Source organism: Schistocerca piceifrons, chromosome X (genome assembly GCF_021461385.2).
Source record: "Schistocerca piceifrons isolate TAMUIC-IGC-003096 chromosome X, iqSchPice1.1, whole genome shotgun sequence".
Taxonomy (NCBI): Eukaryota; Metazoa; Arthropoda; class Insecta; order Orthoptera; family Acrididae; genus Schistocerca; species Schistocerca piceifrons.
The window spans coordinates 126,479,710-126,500,098 of NC_060149.1; the positions used below are offsets into that span (position 1 = coordinate 126,479,710).

Consider the following 20,389-nt stretch of genomic DNA (forward strand, 5'->3'; position numbering starts at 1 on the left):
CACCTGTTGCAGTTTTGCAGGTAAAACAGATCTGTTGACCTATCTATTGATGGTGGGCAACACTAATTTATCAGCTAAGTGTAGGACTGTCTGTGCTGATGCACCTTTAAGATCCTTGTCAGGAAGTGAGTTAGCTGTATGAAATCAGGACAATAAACTGTTCACATGCAACGAAAAAGTACAAAGTGGCACGAGAAAATTTAGTAGGCTAATAAATATTCCAGTGCACAGTGCATTTATTGTTTATGAATCTGTTGAAAAGGCAAAGGAAGATGCACATTTAAATGTCTGGCTGCCTCTCATAACAGAACTCCTGGAAACTCATGGGAAAAAGACTGTGGTGTAGGACTTTCATTTCTTCAAAATGATTATGTATGTTTTAAATGTAATACAGGTTTACTGTTGTTAATTCATGACAATTTCATTAATTCCCAACAAATAATTCTAATGCTACACAAAATGTTGCTGTCCTGTACTAGATGCTTACGTAAACTACTGCCACTAGGCTAGGCACAAGAACAGAAACTAACAGCTTTAAATGTTAATATTCACCTGAAACTTCTAACAGCTGCTGAGATTGTCTGTATTATTCTTGATAGTTTATTCCAGCCAAGTATAAGATATTGGTAAGACATTATATCATCTCATCTTTAGTTACGTTGGCAACTCAAATTCATGAACAATTTAGCCTTATCCTACCAGCACCTCATGGAAACTGTTATGTAAACCTGACACTTTGGCATGTGCAACCACTAGTCCCCTGACTGAATGCACTTTAATTACATACAATGAGTATTTGGATTTGTGGTCATGTATGTCTGCAGTGTAAATTGGATGCCCAATGTTGTCAACATTCTAAATTACTCCACATTTCCACACAAAACTAATGAAATCCAGTACATGGATTAATGATGATAGTTGATGATAGTATTGGATGTGAGACACTCAAAAGCATGGTCATTAGCACCCTTACAATTTGTCTGCTGGGGGGAGGATCTGTCTTCAACAGATGGATCATAATGCATGAAAGCCCACCTTTCAAATGTAAAAAGCCACAATCATGATGCACTACACTGTGAAACTGAAAACCAATTAATAAAAATGCCAAATTGTCTGGGCAGAGCATGCTGACATTCCCTCCCACAAATTTTATGGGTGAAGCCAGACAGTTAACAAATTTTCAAAACCCTTTTTTACACTGGTGCCAGTGTCAACAAGGAGGTGGGAGTATCTCCTGTCAAACTGATGGTTGCCCTTAAGTCAGTATGAAACACATGTAGCCAAAACATGCTGAACCAAGAGTGGCACGCCACAAACTTCACAGACTGGTGGATCATCCTGCTGGAGGAAGAAACTATGTGTTAGTGGGCAATATCCTGCAGATACATGCGGTGAAATGCTTGTAGCATACTGAGTGAGCCTGAGCAGATGAGAAATTTTGTATTGTGATGCCTATGAATCCAGTACAGTGCCATAATAATGCCATATCTTTCCACATCACAATTTGTAAAATGTTCTGGAAGGTGTACTTGGAAAACCCAATCAGGGAACATCCGGGTGCATTCCCTTGCTAGGAGCCACCTGTATACACAATGGAAAAACCATAGTACACAGTTAAAACTGAAGACAATACATTTGTAACAACCTAAATCAAGCTTAAAGTGAGTTTGGGCCTTTGAAGACACCGGGCAGCAATTTGTTCCATCACTGGCTGTTTATTCGTAAGCTAATATATCCAGATCTGTGAAACAGCTGGCGCATGTATCCCAAATGGCTTGGTCAAATGAGGCTGATTCCTGAACAGCCACTCAAAGTTGGGGTGGATTACCACACTAAATGCTCATGACTGAGACACTGCTAATATTTTGAGGGCCCATCAAGCCAGGAAAAGGTACCGTCAAAGTCAGAGTGGTGATTCACCATCATCTGCACATAGACTCTGAATTAAGACAGTCCAGTAGGCTCCAGTTGATATCCAAATGCCCTTATGGTAAACAGCATTTAACACCTTGAGGAAGTAAGTACTTACTGATCAATGCTGCTGTAATCTATTCATGATTTGACAAATGCCTTATAAAAATGCAGGCGGCAGGACCTGTCAGCACTCTACGCCTTTTGGCTGAGGTATTTCAAAATATTCAATGATTTGATACTACTATAGCCTGTGTCACGTAGAATGGTGCTTCTGCACATAGGGGCAGAGTGATAGGGAAGTGTGGAGGGGATGAGGTCTGCACATGCGTGGAGGCAGAGAGCAGGCAAACAAGGTCCGTGTTGCCAAACTGTGTTGCTGCGGACAACAATCAGGCCCATTTGCCCTTGGTACATCATATTATACGTTCAAATCTATGACGGAATAATGCATTTTAAAACCAATTTTGATCATTCATCTACAAGAGAGAAGTCTTACTTCAGATCGTGAGGTTGTCTCCAGTGCTCCATAACAATTGTCTGTGTGACGTCGGTAGGAGCGCCCAGCTGACGCAGCTTTGTGAAGATGTCAATTACAATTTTTCTCAAAACAACAATTGTCTAACAATGAGATCATCAGAAATGGTTGCAGTAATTGCCATTTATTGTGATTTGGACTATATAATAAGTAAAAATGTAATACACATCAAAATAAAGTCAAACCAAAATCATCACACTTGTTTGACAACTGCATCTACTCCATGTAATTTTTTAAATGTGTATAATGCACATATGAGGGTGTGTTTCACTGCAGTTCAATGTAAATCACTATGAGTAAACAAGAATTGCTGGTAGCAAAGTCTAGTGGAAAAGACTAATGGAAAAACTGTTAGCATGTCATATTTTTCGGTGCCAAGAGGCATTATGAGTTTAAATTAATTTGTTCGACATTACAGTGGGAGAATGCATTTATGATACATTGAACAAGTAAACTGTGAATAACTCAACGGAATGCTGACAATAATGTCGAAAACCACTGATATCTCGACAGGTAACTCTCCCTTTCATTTTGAGGCATTTTCCAATTGGTGTCTTGAAAATGACAGGGGTTTACTTGTTGAAATACTGGAGTTTTTGGCAAATTTATCTGGCCAAATTCTCATGAGTAATTAGAGCATACAACACGCTGGGAAAAGCTTAACTTTTCCTTGGGCAATGTGTTGAACATTACAATGTGAATACTTCATAGGTTACATATTCCTAATCAACAAAACCTAGGAAGTTCTCATATACTATGTATGCAGTTGATATGTTGACAAAAACATTTTTAAACCACGAGTCTTTTTATTATTACTTTTGTTTCAAAGTCTGCATTGTAATACCAACTGCTATCTGAGACCACGTTCAAACCATTTGATTGTAAATTTAGGATGATAAATTCAAGATTTTTATCCATCTTCACCTCCCTGTCAAAGTCTTATTTCTGAATGTGTGCCCACACTGAAAGGTGGTGATGTCTATTGCTTCATGCAGAAGCATTTCAGTGTCTGTCCGTTATCTTGAATATTTAATTTTTTTCACCACATAGCCTGTAACCAATGAGCAAATTAATTCCATCGGATTATACTGACAGTGATATGTAGGTAAATGCAAAACTGTGTGGCCACATACACATGCAAGAAAGTCAAATTTGTACATTCTGTCGCATGACTTTTATAAATTATCAAGATTCATGCAGGAATTTAGCACGAGTCTGGGTTACATTGGCAGAATATTTTTATTTTTCAGCTAGAGCATGATATCCCCTTTCCAGGTGCTTGTACTTGGTCTTTTCTCTGTAATGGCTGAGTGATAACAGCCATGATAATTACAATGACCAAATTCGAAGCAAGGTATGGCAAGAATTGTTCAATGAACTGCTTCTTGAAAGTGACAGCATTCATTTCCGAATGGTAGTCACTACTGATTTTCTTATGCCTAAATACAAATTTGCTCTCAGGAACCAAATCAGAAGAAGAGCCAGCATGCAGAATAAGTATCAGAGAACCTTTTCCTATGGGAACTTTAAAACTGCCAGTACCATCACTCATTTTCCAGCAGGTATTCATGGAATGATTCCAACTCATCCATGTTTCATCAATGTAATACAGTGTAGAACTACCTCCCCCTCTTGTATCATGCATCTTTATAAGGGATGTGGTTCGTGCTGCTTCTATGTCACTTCTTTCAATTAAAAACTCTCTTCTTAACATAACTGAAACCAACGTCTTTTAAAATTCCTTGCATTGACAAAGTGTAACTTTGAGGCCAATTTGCTCAAGCATAATTGTAACAAGTTTTTTTTATGTTGGGTATTCCCTGCTTATATACATTTCAAACATGGAGTGCTTTAAAATATCGTAGTCAAAACCATCCATTAGTGTTACAGGTTTCTTGCAATTTTGATGCTTTCCAGGCAACACGAAAACAAATTTGCCTGAGGTTTCTACAGCTCCGACACTTTTGTTTACTATTCTCTGTTTAGTTCTCTTGCTGACAAACACTTTTGCAGTTCCTTCTTGAGTCTTCAAAAAGTCAAAAATATAAGTCTTGCTTTCAGATTCACTTTTGAAAAAGTTATAAACTGAGGATGCAAACATCCTTGACTACTACGTCTACATCTATATCTACATGATTACTCTGCAATTCACAATTAAGTGCCTGGTAGAGGGTTCATCGAACCACATTCAAGCTATTACTCTAGCGTTCCACTCTCCGACAACGTGTGGGAAACACAAACACTTTAATCTTTTTGTGAGAGCTCTAATTTCTCTTATTTTATTCTGATGATCATTCCTCCACATGTAGGTGAGCACCAAAAAAGTATTTTCACTCTCTAAAGAGAAAGCTGGTGACTGCAATTCATGAGGAGATCCTGCAACAATGAAAAATGCCTTTGTTTCGATGATTCTCACCCCAACTCATGTATCATAACCATGGCAGTCTCTCCCCTATTTCGTGACAGTATAAAATGAACTGCCTTTCTTTGAACTTTTTCGATCAATCCTATTTGCTTTGGATCCCACACTGGATAGCAATGCTCTAGAAGACGGCAAAAAAGTGTGGTGTAAGTGGTTTCTTGCATTTTCTAAGTGTTCTACCAATAAATCGCAATCTCCGATTTGCTTTCCACACAACATTATCCATGTGATCATTGCAATTTAAGTTCTTTATAATTGTAATCCCTAAGGATTTATCTGAATTTATAGCCTTTAGATTTGTGTGTTTTATCCTGGGCCAAACTTCCATCCTCCTGATGGTCAGCTGCCATTGCTTCATTGTCATTGTAAGATTGGAGGAAAAGTAGAAGATCGAGAAGCTGTTCAAAAACAAAGAGCAAATAACAGGGCTCCTGACTGCAGCAGAGATGCCACTGGTTGTGATTGCAGTGTGACTCTGGGTACTCTGCTTTGGGAGACCTAATTTTCCTGACTAAAGCAGTCAGACGAGGTATCACCAACACAATATTGAAAGCACCTGTCCTGGAGGAATGACTGGATAGGAAGCAGCAGACATCCATGTAGTCCCCATTCATGAAGCTGGTGAAAGGTGTTGTACCTCCAAGCAGTCTCATACACTTTTACAAGAACAGAAGACATACCCACCATATAGTTTTTGTGTAAGGATTCCTGTATGATACTTGCCTGGTTTCCATAATTGAATTAATATCGCCTCTTTCCATTGGTGGAGCCCAAGTCCATCTGATTTAAATAAGAAAGGAGCTTGCCTATAGCTCTGGAGTACAGATGATGGAGCATTCCATAGTGAATCTGATCTAGTCCTGGAGCAGCGTCTCTGGCTACGGACAGAGCTGATTCCAATCCCCACATGGAGAATGTATGATGATAGACCTCCACAAGAAGTGGAGTCTCCTCATCTCCACATTTCTATGGAACAACAGGCACTCAGGAGTTTCTCCAGATGATGCAGAGAGAGAAGAAATTGCTCAGCTAAAAACTGAGTCATGCTTTTAGGCATGTTCAACGAGATTCCATTTCTCAACAAGGCCATAAAGGGAGGTGTACCACCTTTGCCTGAAATCTGCCTTATTGATTCCCAAACTCATGCAGTGAAAGTGGACCGATTAATAGAAGTCTTGAATTCCTTCCAGGAGTTTTTGTTCTGTTCTTTAGCACTTGCATTGTTTGTACTCTCGTACAAGACTTTGTGTAGTTGGATGGTGTTTGAATTTCCGCAAAGCTGTGCACTTAGCTCTGATTGCTGAGCGACATTCTTCAATCCACCAAGGAACACGCTGCCGTCTGAGCTGGTTGCTTGACTGGTGCGTGGAATCGAGGGTGCCGTCTGAGCTGGTTGCTAGACTGGAGAGTGGAATCGGCGGCAGCTCAGTGGCTCATACAGGTGGTTCATCATATGGCCACATTCCTGTTGTTCGAAGGCACCTGTTGACTGTGTTGCAACCAATTTGCCCTTTGAAGCATCCATCTTTGCAGTCTGCTTTCGGTCAATGCAAATCTGTGGCCACTTCCCACCGAACTGAATTTGCAAGAACTGGGGATCAAAACCGAAGGTCAAAGCCCAGAGATGACCCTGTGGCTGTAGAAAAGTGTCATCTGACCAGAGTTCAAAAGGCAGACAGACTAAATGGACAAGGCACTTGATAATTTCACCCCTGGGGCATGTGGTAACCGAGTCCCACAGCACACTGTGTGCAATGAAATCACTCTTGAGAAGGAATGTGTGGGGAAGTGTGTGGAATAGCTGTCAGCGCATCTACATCCGACAGATCATGAGGTGGAAAGATATAAAGAACACTCTGATCTACACCAGTGTGAGAACTTCCACTGTAACTACTAGTATGGACATTGTAAGAGGGATAGGAAAGGAGTGGCATCAGTCATCTACGAAAACAGCCACCCCTCCCTTAATCCCGTCTCCAGTATCATCGTCCTGCTTCTCAGTGTGGGTGTGGCAGTTTCAACTAGAAGTGCACCTCCCTTACTAAGTCGTTTAACGGAAAGTTGGGAAGTTGTGGTAAGGTCTTATGGGACCAAACTGCTGATGTCATTGGTCCCTAAGCTTATGCACTAATTAATCTAACTTAAACTAACTTACACTAAGGATAACACACACACACACACACACACACACACACACACACACACACACACACACACACACACCTATGCCTGAGGGCACACACACACACACACACACACACACACACACACACACACACACACACACACACCCTATGCCTGAGGGAGGACTTGAACCACCGATGGAGGGAGCCGCGTGGACCATGACAAGACGCCTCAGACTGCGCGGCTAACCGGCGCGGCAGTTGTTTAATGCTTTTTGAGGACCCAGCAATAGCCTCCAGCCCCTTGTCAATATTGAAAGGGTCTTCCAGAAAGTTTCTTCTGCTCTCTTGATGACAATGAAAGTGTTATGGCAGTCTAGTGCCCTGTTACTATAATTCTGAGACTACTACTTGGGCGGACTGACCATCTGAGATCTCTTTGTTAAATGTGTGTAGGTACTAACTGATGGTACACCTGTCATGTCACAAGTAGATTTCAACTGAGGTTACTTCACAGAATTCAGACGAGTCACTAGGGAGAGAAATGTCAACCTAGGCAGAGTCCCATGTGCCTGAGCAAGCCTGATACAACTTTTGGGCAGCAGGTGCCCCAAAGTTTTCCCGATACAGACTGTTTTACTTCAACAGCCATTCACCCCATCAGCATGAAGCACACCTTAAGGCTGAGGGTTTTTAAACAGAGATGTGTACCCTCCTCATAGTCCAGGTCGTGCAGCCAAGGCCAATGTTCTCCGAAACGCACAATGTTCCACCACTGCACCTAACAATGGTCCCTGAAGTATGCCCAGAATTTATGGTAGAAGAAGTCAGGTGGGGATGGTCAGTCTCCAGTTTGGGAAATATGGGGTCACTGTGCCCATACCCTACCACTGTTGGTGGAGCTCCCTATGGAAAAAACAGTCTTCCCTTCCCCAAGAATGTGCCACTGCTGGCATACAATACTGCTCAAGCTACAATGGTCCAAGCAGTCTTTTAAGTTCCTAGACACTTCTGAAGTTCTTCAACATTACATGACAAACACTGGCAAAAGGTTGGACGCTATCCTGGGACCTGTCTCTTACCAGATAGCAACTAACAACCACAGTGTACTTCCTGGCAGATTAACCCTTTCAGACCTGGTGGTCACAATTGTGTACATAAAGTTTGTTCGCTAATATTTCGCTGACAAGAAATGTCAGGTGCATCCAAACCCACTGTGGACATTTGTGTATATTTCTTTTAGCCATGCTCCAGCAGCTGCTGCTCTCTTGTCAGCAGTCTGTGAACCACATTGTAAAATATACTCTCTGGTGCTGTCTCTCTGTGGGAAGCCATTACTCATTGACTTTATTGCTATTATAGTCAGTTTGTGGGTTTTGTCTATGAATGTTTTGTGTGGTTTCCTTCTTTTGGAAACATTAGATGTTCTTTCAGTGGAATTTTCAGCAATTTCATTCAATTCATATTTGTGTTATGTGTCAGGTAAGATTAATGTACACATTTGTGTACAACAGGTCCTTAATGGTGTAAAATAGGAAAAATAACCCAAAATGTGTCTCAGCTATATTTGCATGGCTATGGTGGTTGTGTGTGGTAATTTTTCCATTAATTTCGGTACCAGCAGCAAGTAGGAGAATAAGTGACCTGTACATATGATTTTATTTTATATTGCTGGCTTTTGACTTACAAATATGGATAAAAGGAATATCTTTCTGTGGAGAAAGATTGGGACTTGATTATGGACATAATTGAAAATGGTGGCGTTTCTGACATTAGTCTGAGTGGAGATGAGGATGACAGTGTACCACTTACTGAAAGGCAAGCTCCACAAATAGTAAAACGTGTTGGAGCAAATAAAGTGGGTATGAATGATGTGTGTAGAGACACCATATCTGAAGATGATGATGATGGAGAGGTGGTGGATGCTGAAATGAACTTTTTATGCAATGAAAACAACCCAGAATTGCATAACCTGTGTGACAAAATAATGATGACACCTAAAGAATCCATAAAATGGAAATGAAAGCCTCTAAGTACCATTGCAGAAACATACAAATCTCCAAATTATGAAGAATTTCTCTTGTGTTCTCCAATGCAGTACTAAAAAAGATATATACCAGATGATTTGTTCACTAGCATGGCAGCACACACTCATATTTATGCATTACAATGAGGCAAATCCTCATTCAAGCAGACAACTCCTCAAGCACTAGAGATGCTATTTGGTTTGCATATATTGACTGGCACCTTGAAATTTCCCAGATTATGAATGTATTGGGATACAAGCCTGAAGGTTAATATGTTTTGGGAAAACATGTCAAGAGACAGATTTTTAGAATTATGAACAAATTTATTCTTGATGAACAATCTGGAAAAGCCACCTGAAAATAAAGATAAATTTTACAAAGTCAGGCCAATTTACTCAGCCATTTGAAAACGCTGCAGTCAACTTCCTATAGAAGAGAATGTTAGTGTCAGTGAAGGAATTATTCCTTTCACTGGGAAGTTTTCTGCAAAGCAGTATGTCAAGCAGAAACTAAGTCCATGGGGAATCAAAGTCTTCATGTGAAAAGAGTGGAATAGTGCATGAGTTTCTTTTGTATCAAGGTGCTACAACTGAACTAAATACCGCATACTGTAAAAAATTTGGGTTAGGTCCTGCTATTGGTTTAGAATTTTCTGTTCCACTCTGAAAAAGTAAAGGTCATAAATTATACTTTGACAACTTCTTTTCACCTTAGCACTTGTTTCAAGTTCTGAAATCTCAAGGCATCAGTGCAGCAGATACTGTCCGTCAAAACAGATTTGGAAAGAACTTGCCTTTTTTAGATGATAAAACAATAATGAAACAAACCAGAGGTTACTGAGAATAATCACTAGTGCTGATGACACTACCATGTGTAAGTGTTTAGACTATAGGACAGTTGTATTGTGTTCAAAGTTTGTTGGTATAGGCTCAGTGGATGAAGTTGAGTGTTGGGACAAAAAACACCATAAATGGGTGAAAGTAGAAAGACCTGAAATATTGAGAAGATGTAATCATGCAATGGATCGTGTGGAACTATTTGATCAATTGATAAGCTACTACAGAGTTTTTATCAGATCTCGAAAATGGCCTTTCCGTACGATTTTTCACGCTGTTGACTTTGCCAGCGTGCAGAGTTGGTTGGCATACAGACTAGATGCAGACAACCTGTCTATCCCAAAGAAGAAGCAAATGGACCTTCTTTCCTTTCGTATCAGGGTAGTAGATGGATTGATACTGTGCCAGAAGAAAGTGACTGAAAAGAAGAGGGGGCGTCTGTCTGATGAAGGACTGGCTTCAGACATGAGAGTCATACCAAGAAAAGAGGAGAATTATGACCAGCTACAGAGATACTGTTTGATTCCATTGACCATTTGCCTTTGCATGATGGAGCTCCAAGTCACTGCAAATTTCCAAAATGTACAGGGCGTTCTAGAATTCAGTGCAGAAAATGTAAAGTACACTTATGTCTCCAAAAGGACAGAATTTTTTTTTTTTACAGTTTCATACAAAACCTTAAAATCAGTGTTTTGATCATTGTTGTTTAAATAATAACTGTAATTTGGAATTATTTTTACTGTTTCTTCTGTTTTAAAGTGAAATAAAGAGTGGCATACTTGATCCACAGTGTTAACCTCTGTAATTTATGACATGAAGCTCGAGACCTGATGAACACAATTGTGTACATTAAATATCTAGAAAACTAGAGATCATATGAAATTTTTTCTTAGAAAAATGCTGTCAGGAGACTCACCTGAATGTAAAAATGATGTCAGATACTTTTTAATAAGTAACTAAAAAATCAGGTCTGAAAGGGTTAAAACTGTGTGCACGCGCCATGAATCGTGCTTGCGTAGCTCAGATGGTAGAGCACTTGCCCCAAAAGGCAAAGGTCCCGACTTAGAGTCTCGGTCCGACACACAGTTTTAATCTGCCAGGAAGTTTCATATCAGCGCGCACTCCACTGCAGAGTGAAAATTTCATTCTGGAACCAGAGCATGATGCACAATACCCAGGATGCAGCAATATATCATAAGCCCAACTTTCAAAAAGTTTGAAGTTGAATGCCTACACATTGAAGATGCAGCTAAATAACTGGAATTTTATTCATGAGCAATTGACAACTACAAATTTATTCTGCTAATAAAGCCTGTATTTTTGCCTGTGGTAACATCAACACTATCTGTAACTAACATAGCCAGTCCCACAAAAACCCACATCATACTACTGAGATGCAGTTGCAATAGCAGTTTTATGTGAATACAATGAAATTAACCTAATGGTTAATTTATCATTTTACAGGAATCCTGTTTGTAAATTTAGTGCAAATCTGGTTACATTATTATTAGAAGAATTTTATATGGTTACAAGTCAATGTTCCATCACTGGGACTGAGTCCCTGCACATTCTGACCTACTGTAGGCTGGCCATTGCACTCATTATATCTCAGTATTGTATTTTTGCTTGTAAGGATGGATGAAATGTTAAGTGTACAGAATTACAGTAAACATAAAAGAAAAACTGGCCACTCACATTAATTACAATCAAAACGTCTCCTATGCACTTGAAAATAATTAGCTGAATAACTGTTAAAAGAGCTGAAAACTTTCAACAACTCACTTGTATGATTTTTTTACATTTATGTAGGGTTTCATTCAGACAGCTCAACTTCATTACTGTTGAAAAATACACAAATCCTTAAATTAATATTTATGTTAAAAATTAGCCTTAGTATCAAGCTCTTCACATATTGTTTGAAACACTGTGCACCACCAAAAGAACTGCATGTGATGGTTTGGAAAGAAAACACACACACACACACACACACACACACACACACACACACACACACACACACACAAATTTTGCAGGAAAAAATCTCACCAAACGCCCCTTCTCCGAGTTCTTGCAAAAATTTCACGTCTTTCAGTTCATATTCACGTGCCCTCAAGCCTGCTGACACAGTTTCTTCAGCTTCTCTAGTTGCTGGAAGCAACAGGTTCATTTCCATCATCTGGTTGTAACTGGTGTTACAATTGTTTTTATTGTTTGATTTATTAGGAGAAGAATTTAATGACGATTTGAGAGCAGCAATCTGTCAATAAATGCAAACAAATAACTGGTCAATAAATATCAGCATAATACCACTAAAGCATCTCTTTATAATACCATTCTCATATTACTAATAAACATGTGCAATATGTTAGGGTATACTGGTTGAAGACAATGATAACTGATGTGCCTATGGTTGACCATTCTGATCTATGATTCTAGCTTGCTGAACTACATTTAAATGAGAAAGTTGTCTTCATCAGGAACTATGAGAGATGGTTTTACACATGCTTGCTGTCTGATCTTAAAAAAAGAATTAGTGTCATGGCGATGCATCACTATTTATACCAGAATCCACTAAATCCACTTATCTTTGCTACAATCTGAACAGCATCAAATTTCTGCTGATAACTGGAATTAAGAGAGCTCAACAATGCAGCTGCTGGCAACTAAATAATATTTCTGGAGAAAACAACTTTACACAGTCACAAAATTCGTAAGCAATACTTGACCCACACCATCAGTAAATCATCCAAATAATCCATCTTCACATAGTTACTCAGCATACAGGGTACACTATACTCTGACATGCCCAATGGGGCAGTAAGCTAATCATTATATTTTGTGTACATTCGAAACTCAGTAGCCCCATCTGAGATTTTGTATCTGCTTTTTACACACTACGATATGGCTAGGAACTGTGTTTGTTGTGAGTGGACACAGGGAGAACTGGCTGCAGTCCGTAAACAGCTGGAAGGTGTGCTGGCTACAGTCGACATACTTCTGGCCAATGTTCAAAGTTGCGGCGATATCAGGGTGCTGGTGATAAGACCTGCGACACCTTTGGTGCCGCTGGAAGACCCTGGTAAACCAGGTGCCACAGCATCTCCTGATATGCAACATCTGACCGATCCATCCTCACCTGAGAGCAGGTGGCAGCCAGTGGTGGGTTTGCGTGTCACTGCTTGGAAGGCAAAAGTGAGAGCAGATCACGTGGCTGGTTCCCTATGCATTGGCAACAGGTGTGAGGTACCACACAGTGTTGATGATAACTCTGAGCCAGCATGCGATGCCTCTTGTTGGGCCTGCAGCCGATTTTCCTGCCCAGTTTGGACAAGTGCAGAGAGTGGTATGCTTGTCATTGGGAGCTCCAGCATTAGGTGAGTAATGGAGCCGTAAAGGGAAATAGCATGCAAGGTGGGAAAGAATGCCAGTGTACATTCACTATGTCTGCGAAGGGGGGGGGGGGGGGGGGGGTCTCGCCTGGGAAGTGGAGGAGGCTCTACCGGCAGCTATCGAGTGCACTGGATGCAACTGGCTGCATACAGTGGCACATCATCCGTCGCACATGTCATCAGCCGCCAGCCGCTCGTGTTCTGAGGGCATCCTTGGGTCCTTTCGGCGGTTGGCTGATATGGTGAAGGGAACTAGCATTGCACGCAGGGTGCAGGCTAAGCTGTCTATTTGTAGCATCGTACCCAGGGTTAAGCACAGTCCTCTAGTCTAGTTTGGAGCAGAGTGGAATGTCTAAACCAGAGGCTCAGACAACTCTGTGACAGTATCGGATGCCAGTTTCTTGACCTCCACTATCAGGTGCAGAATGGTAGGGTTCCCCTTAATATGTCAGGTGTGCACTACATGCAGGAAGTGGCTACTAGGATAGTGGAGTGCGTGTGGCATGCACAAATGCTTTTTTTAGGTTAGAGAAACCCTCCCTTGGGATCAAAGACAATTTGCCTGATAAATTAGCCACAATGTCCTCAGAGAATGTTCATCATCGCAGATCAGAAATAGAAAAGGTTAATATGACTTTAGTAAACTGCAGGAGCATCGAAGCAAAGGTCCAGAATTAGTATCACTTACTGAAGGCTATAATGCAAAGACAGTATTAGGAACAGAAAGCTGGTTGAAACCAGATGTTAATGGCAACAAATCCGAAGTTCAGATTGGACTATTTATTATAAAGATAGGTGAGTCACCAATGGTGGCACCATCTTTATTGTAGTAAAGAATTAGATAAAATCTAGCAAGGTTGTCATGGATTCTGACTGTGAATTAATGTGAGTGACGTTAAGTATCAAAGTTCGGTTAAAAATGGTAATCGGATGCTTTTCTAGACCGTGTGGGGTCAAGAGCTCTAGTGGTAGAGCGATTCAGACAGAACTTTCAGAATATCATTAATAATTTTCCTGATCATGCTGTTGTAATAGGGGTGACTTTTGAGAGTGTCATGCTACCAAAACTTGCGCCAGAGACAGAGATTCATGTAACTCTGTTCTGGATGTCTTGTCTGAAAATAACTTTGAGCAGATAGATAGGCAACCAACTTGTGAGGGTAACATTTTAGGCCTCCTGGCAATAAATAGACCTGAACTTATTGAATCAGTTAACATAGAGGATGGTATCAGTGATCATAAGGCTGTGATAGCATCTATGGCAACAGGTTTTACAATGCTTGAGCAACAAAGGGTACCTAGCAATGGAAGAGAGTACAGGTCATTCTCATTTTAAAGTAGGGCTCTAGGGCAGATGCAAACAATTATAGACTAATATTGTTGACGACAATCTGCTGTAGAATTATGGAACATGTTCTATGCTAAAAGAATTATGACTTATTTGGAGAATGAATTTCTCCTCTGCAAAAATCAACATGGATTCCGCAAACAGAGATCCTTCTTATGCCACCACTGTCACTCCTGCTACAGTTCCATCAGCTGCAACACTTACAGTCAGCTCTCAAAGTCGAAGGACCACACCTGCCCCCTTGATGGTGGGGGGCACTTCACTTCCTGTTGCTCCTGCTCCATCTACTTCAGGAGCAACCCCCCCCCCCCCCCCCCCCCAACCATCGGGGACATCAGTTCCCTCTTCCCAGCCGGAGAAGCGTAAGACTTCTTCGGCTCCTCTCGCCAGTAAGGGGTCCCTTGGGGACCTCCCTTTGCAAGTTCAGACCAGCGGAAAAGCGGATACCCGCTAGTGGCTGAAACAACCACCAGTTGCTGGTCGTAGGGCCTCACGGTCGTCGTCCGTCCCTGAGACTGACCCAGGGAAGCCTTCTCAGCCAGAACCACTGAAGGCACAGCGCGAGAAACAGAAGAAGAAAAAGGTTCCCAAGAATCCCAGCCCGACACTGTGGTGGCACCCGACCCACCGCTTCCTACAAGCTCAGTATCTGAGGATGAGGTCGAGATTCTGGCGTCTGCTGAAGACCTGGATCTCGCTGATCCCTCAGACGCAATGGATGTCACTCACGCGGGTACTGAATCAGTGGCAACAAGTGACCCAGTGGCGTAAACTGCCTCCCCAGTCCCTTCACTCCTTTCTCAGCCATGGACAATACCATCCTCCAATGGAACTGCAGCGGTTTCTTCCACCATCTAGCTGAGCTCCGACAACTTCTCAGCCTTCACCCTTTCCACTGTATTGCTCTACAAGAAACTTTGTTTCCGGCAATGCGAACCCCCGCCCTCCGTGACTATCGGGGTTATTATAGGAACCGGGCAGCTTATGAAAGGGTATCTGTTGGCGTCTGCATCTATGTCCTTCACTCCCTTCACAGCGAGTCTGTCCCTCTACAAACACCTTTAGAGGCTGTCGCTGTTCGGGTGTGGACGCCACAGGCTGTTACTATCTGCAGTCTTTATCTTCCACCGGATGGTGATGTCCCACAGCATGTCCTGGCTGCGCTGATAGCCCAATTGCCGCCAACTTTCCTGTTACTGGGCGACTTCAACGCCCATAACCATCTGTGGGGTGGGTCAGTGGCAAAAGGTCGAGGCACCACCATTGAGCATGTATTGACACAGCTCGACCTTTCCATTTTAAATGATGGTGCCTTCACACATTTCAGTGTGGTGCATGGCAGGTACTCAGCCATCGACCTTTTGATCTGCAGCCCTAGCCTCTTACCGTCTGTCCAATGGAGTGTGCATGATGACCTGTGTGGTAGTGACCACTTTCCGATCTTTCTGTCACTGCCACAGCGTCACTCTTCTGGGCACCCTTGCATGCGCACGGGATGAAGCCATTCAAATTTCTGCTTGGCCTCAGTGTAGGTCAGTTGATGCAGGGTCTTTTATTCCATTATTTTCCGTTACTTCTGTAGAATCTTACAGTCCGGCGAGCAAGGGGGATGGTGCTCTCCGCAGTTGACACAGATGGGAGGCGGGTCACACGGAGTATCAGGATGGGATGGATGACCACAATCACAACACATGAGGCTGGAAGCACAGCGGGAAGACATATGGCCGAACTTCCAACACTTGAAGCACCGCAATGGGGGAGGGATAAATGGCTTGAAATCACAAAGGTAGACCATCACCTTGACCTTCTCAGGTAACGTGTCACCCTCGAAGGCCAAGGTGAAGGCACTGGAGGCAACTTGATGATCCCTCGGACCCCGGTGGACGCGCCGGACGAAATGGACACCTCGTCGCTCTAAGTTGGCATGCAGCTCGTCATCGGACTGTAAAAGGAGATCCCTGTGGAAAATAATGCCCTGGACCATATTTAAGCTTTTATGGTGAGTGATAGTAACTGAAACATCCCCCAGCTTCTTACAAGCGAGCAAGGCCCGTGACTGGGCAGACAATGCTGTTTTTATCAAGACTGAACCGGACCGCATTTTGGACAAGCCCTCCGCCTCCCTGAACTTGTCCTGTAGATGCTCTACAAAGAACTGAGGCTTCACGGATACAAAGGATTTCCCATCAACTCTGGTACAGACGAGATACTGAGGCGAATACATTTCACTGTCATTCATATCCTTTCGTTCCTCTCATGGTGTGGCCAAGGAGGGGAAAGATTTGGGGTCATACACATTAGCTTTAAAATGAGCCCTCGAATGCTTAGAGACTGCTGGTGGCTGGCCACCAGCAAGAGATGATGTGCCATGCTTCATTGTGTGTCATCCACCCTGATGCCACCTACTCCAACCAAGGGCCCTCCCCATGGGCGCCACCCAGCCACAGCAAGGGCCACCTGGCAGGATGGCCCTTGCCGGGAGTCCTGATGCCCCAAGGAGATGGACATCTACTCCTTGACATACATGGGGAGTAAATGGCGCAGGCATCAGCAGAGCGATCCCTGTGTTGTCAGGGGGGCTACAACCAACAGGGTGCATGGCGGCCCCACAACAACGGACTGGCTACCGTGCTGGATATTAGGTGACATGTAGTCCATGGTCGCCGTCAGTGCAGAAAGTGGCACTGCACTTCACATGGCAGAAAGTTCACGCAGGAACATATCCATGCCCAAGAGATGGAGAGCAGGCAGGACTGCAATGCAACAACGAATAAGCTGGTGAAAGGTCGGACTGCAAGATGGACACAATGCACCAAGTAAGGCGCCCTTCCCTAATCGGCTCACTCTTCGGAAGAATTTTGGGATACGGAGGTCAAAAATGACAGGGGACCATCACATAAGGCCGAAACTTTTGAGACTCCTTTTAGTCACCTCTTACGACAGGCAGGAATACCGCAGCCCTATTCTAACCCCCGAAACCACAGGCGGGTGCACAGTTGAGGAAATGTGTTATTCAGAGACTGGGATCATGTCTGCTACAGTGAACTTATGATCCATCATGTTGCAGGTATATTTTCCATTGCTGCTTTAAAGTCACATCTTCCAAAAATGCCCGTGGGTCTTCTATTAGCTGTCATGTGATTTGGCATAATCACAGGTCTTATTACCATGTCATCAACCATACCACACCAGACGCTCACTGAGAACCTAACTTGGAATCATGTTTCCCTAGTGTAATGTGGGTTATCCATTGGCCATGTATGAGAATTGTGGGTGCTCATGATAGTATTGCATGTAAATGTAGCCTCACCTGTAAACAAAGTTAGTTTGATTGATTGATTGATTGATTGATTGATTGAGGGTGGGGGGTTTATTGAACTAAATGTAAATAAAGTGACTCTGTGTACAGCCAACCATTCACACACTTGTCGTCTGCTTACTGAGTCACCTGGATGCAGATGTTGCATGCGCAGCATGTGGAATGGATACAACCCCTTGCACCAGCCTCACATTTGTGGGATATCAAGCTGATGGCTAATGTGCCATGTTCTGGTGTTGGGACTCCATTGTACATTGCAATGTCATCCTTTTCCTCAATTGACTGGATGGCCTCACGGTCTGACATTACACATAAACTGGGCAGTGTTCCAGATTCAAATAATGTTTGAAAAACCCTGGGAAATACCCTGATACAGGGGGTTCATTGATTAGGGACATATCTCTGATATTTTTCCAAAGCCGCACAGGCACTTTCATTACAGTACCCACACACAAACAACATGTCTGCATAGTCTGCATGGATGAACACATGCAGCATGTTGGCATTCACAGACACAACTGACTTAATTAAGCACCACTCAAGCACGACATGCACATGACCTTATGATTGCTTACTGACCCAATCCACGACTGCACATTGGGTGTGCTTGCAGCTGTTGCCACAGTATGTCGTCACAGTGCTGCCACCTGCCAGAGAACCCCCATACCTCTTGTAGGATGGATCACTCATCTGACCCACCATTATTCTGTTCACCACAGAGCCTACACAGCATTTTCCCAAACCTCATCAGTCCTTTTCCTTCACCCCCCTTCCTTCCCCTTCAAACCTTCTGCCAGATGAAGAAGCCACTGGCTCTGAAAGCTTACAAACTTTAATACCTTTTATATGTGTGTTCTCCTGCCAGTGCTTGGTGAGTAGATATTTTTTATAAACGTTAATATTAATACAGCTTTAGGTATACATTACTAGCTTTGGAAACTTTATGCTAATTATCTTAATTACAGGCAAAAAATGTGAATCAGAAAATTCTGAGTGCACCATATAAAAGGTAATTCAAAATCTTTTCAGAATATCATATTGTATGTCAATCTATTGTTAATTTAAACAGCCAGTAGAATACCTGTTATGATAAGACTTATGTTATTGCTACTGTATTGAATACAGCAACAGCATATGCAAGGGCCAAAACCCTTGACTATCATAAGGCACAGTTTATCACTGAACATACACTGTTAGACTGACCTCTCAGCAAGTTGCCAAACAATGTTTTACTACAGGGTGTAATACTTAACACTACAGTTAGCATGTCACAAATCAACAAAGGTAGGGAAAATGTACAATGTGCAGTTACAATTTCTTTGTTTCAGTTGATCTGTGGACTACTACTACTACTACTACTACTACTACTAAACAAAATTCCTACGACTACTGCCAGAGAAAGAAAGTCTTTGATAATTTGTTAAACAGCACTGAAAAACAATTTATCTATTTTGCTCTCATAAATGTGTTTTATAAAGCATTCATACACAAAAATACATTAATTATATAAAACATATTTACCTTAATACCTTGCGGTTCATTGAAATTTTGATTTGTATTGGATCTTGGCGACTGACGGAGACAGAAACAATACAGTAAAAATGCTATGATGATGATGACAAATGCAACTGAAGCTACGGTTATGTATAGCCACAAGCTTTGCACTGCAAGAAAAATCAATGAATTAAACAACAGTTTCAAGAAAGTTTGGTAATTTCTCATAACAGTAAAGAGAAGCAGCATACCACATTGAGGAATATCACATGGCTCTTTTCTAAACTGTTCATCATTAACAATGAAGCACCAAGGTTTGGGTTCCACCCCACCAGGATTTCTGCAATAATTGTGCCCACCACCTATTTCTGGATGATCAGAAGATTTATAACTGAACTGATGACTCCACAATGAGCAACGACCTATAGAGGTGGTCTCTGCTACTCCTCGATATGACTCGCCACGACCCCAATAGCAGGTTTCACCTAAAAATTGAAAATTAATCAAATATGCATCAGCACTCAATTCACATGAAAAGCTAAGGAAATCACAAGTTAAAGAATTCTTTCAAAGTTTTAATAACAAAGCATTAATCTATACTTATCTGAGCTACAGTTTACATTTTGAAGATAATAATTTTGTTCCCTTAAACAATGCAAAAATGAAAACGACTAATAACCCAGTCAACAGAAGAAAGTAAATCACAAAATGAAGGGAAATTCGAAGAGATACAAATAACACAGCCCAGCGAAAAAAAATATTTTTAAACTTTTTTTACCTTGATAGCTGATCTTTACAGATTGTTTCGGAGTTAGGTCCAAATCTAGCTTTAGTTTTTTTGTATCACCCATAGTTCTCAAGAAATATGCTTTTTATTATTTAGTATAAAAATCTCATGCTATACGGTAAATGGGGAAATTAATGAAACGCTTTGTTACAACATAAGCATGGTTTGTATTTACAGTAAGGTACTTAAAATAAT

General features: G+C 41.8%; 1 protein-coding gene across 1 annotated transcript in view; it reads right to left on the reverse strand.

Annotated features, from left to right (window-relative positions):
• LOC124721504 (tyrosine-protein kinase transmembrane receptor Ror-like) overlaps nucleotides 1-20,389 on the reverse strand; it is a 132,274-nt gene that overhangs the window by 36,242 nt on the left and 75,643 nt on the right. Inside the window, exons 5-7 of the mRNA XM_047246520.1 lie at nucleotides 19,659-19,892; nucleotides 19,435-19,577; nucleotides 11,904-12,114 (exon numbers count right to left, since the gene is read on the reverse strand). Of these exons, the coding sequence (XP_047102476.1) occupies nucleotides 11,904-12,114; nucleotides 19,435-19,577; nucleotides 19,659-19,892 (588 nt within the window). The remainder of the gene's footprint in view (nucleotides 1-11,903; nucleotides 12,115-19,434; nucleotides 19,578-19,658; nucleotides 19,893-20,389) is intronic.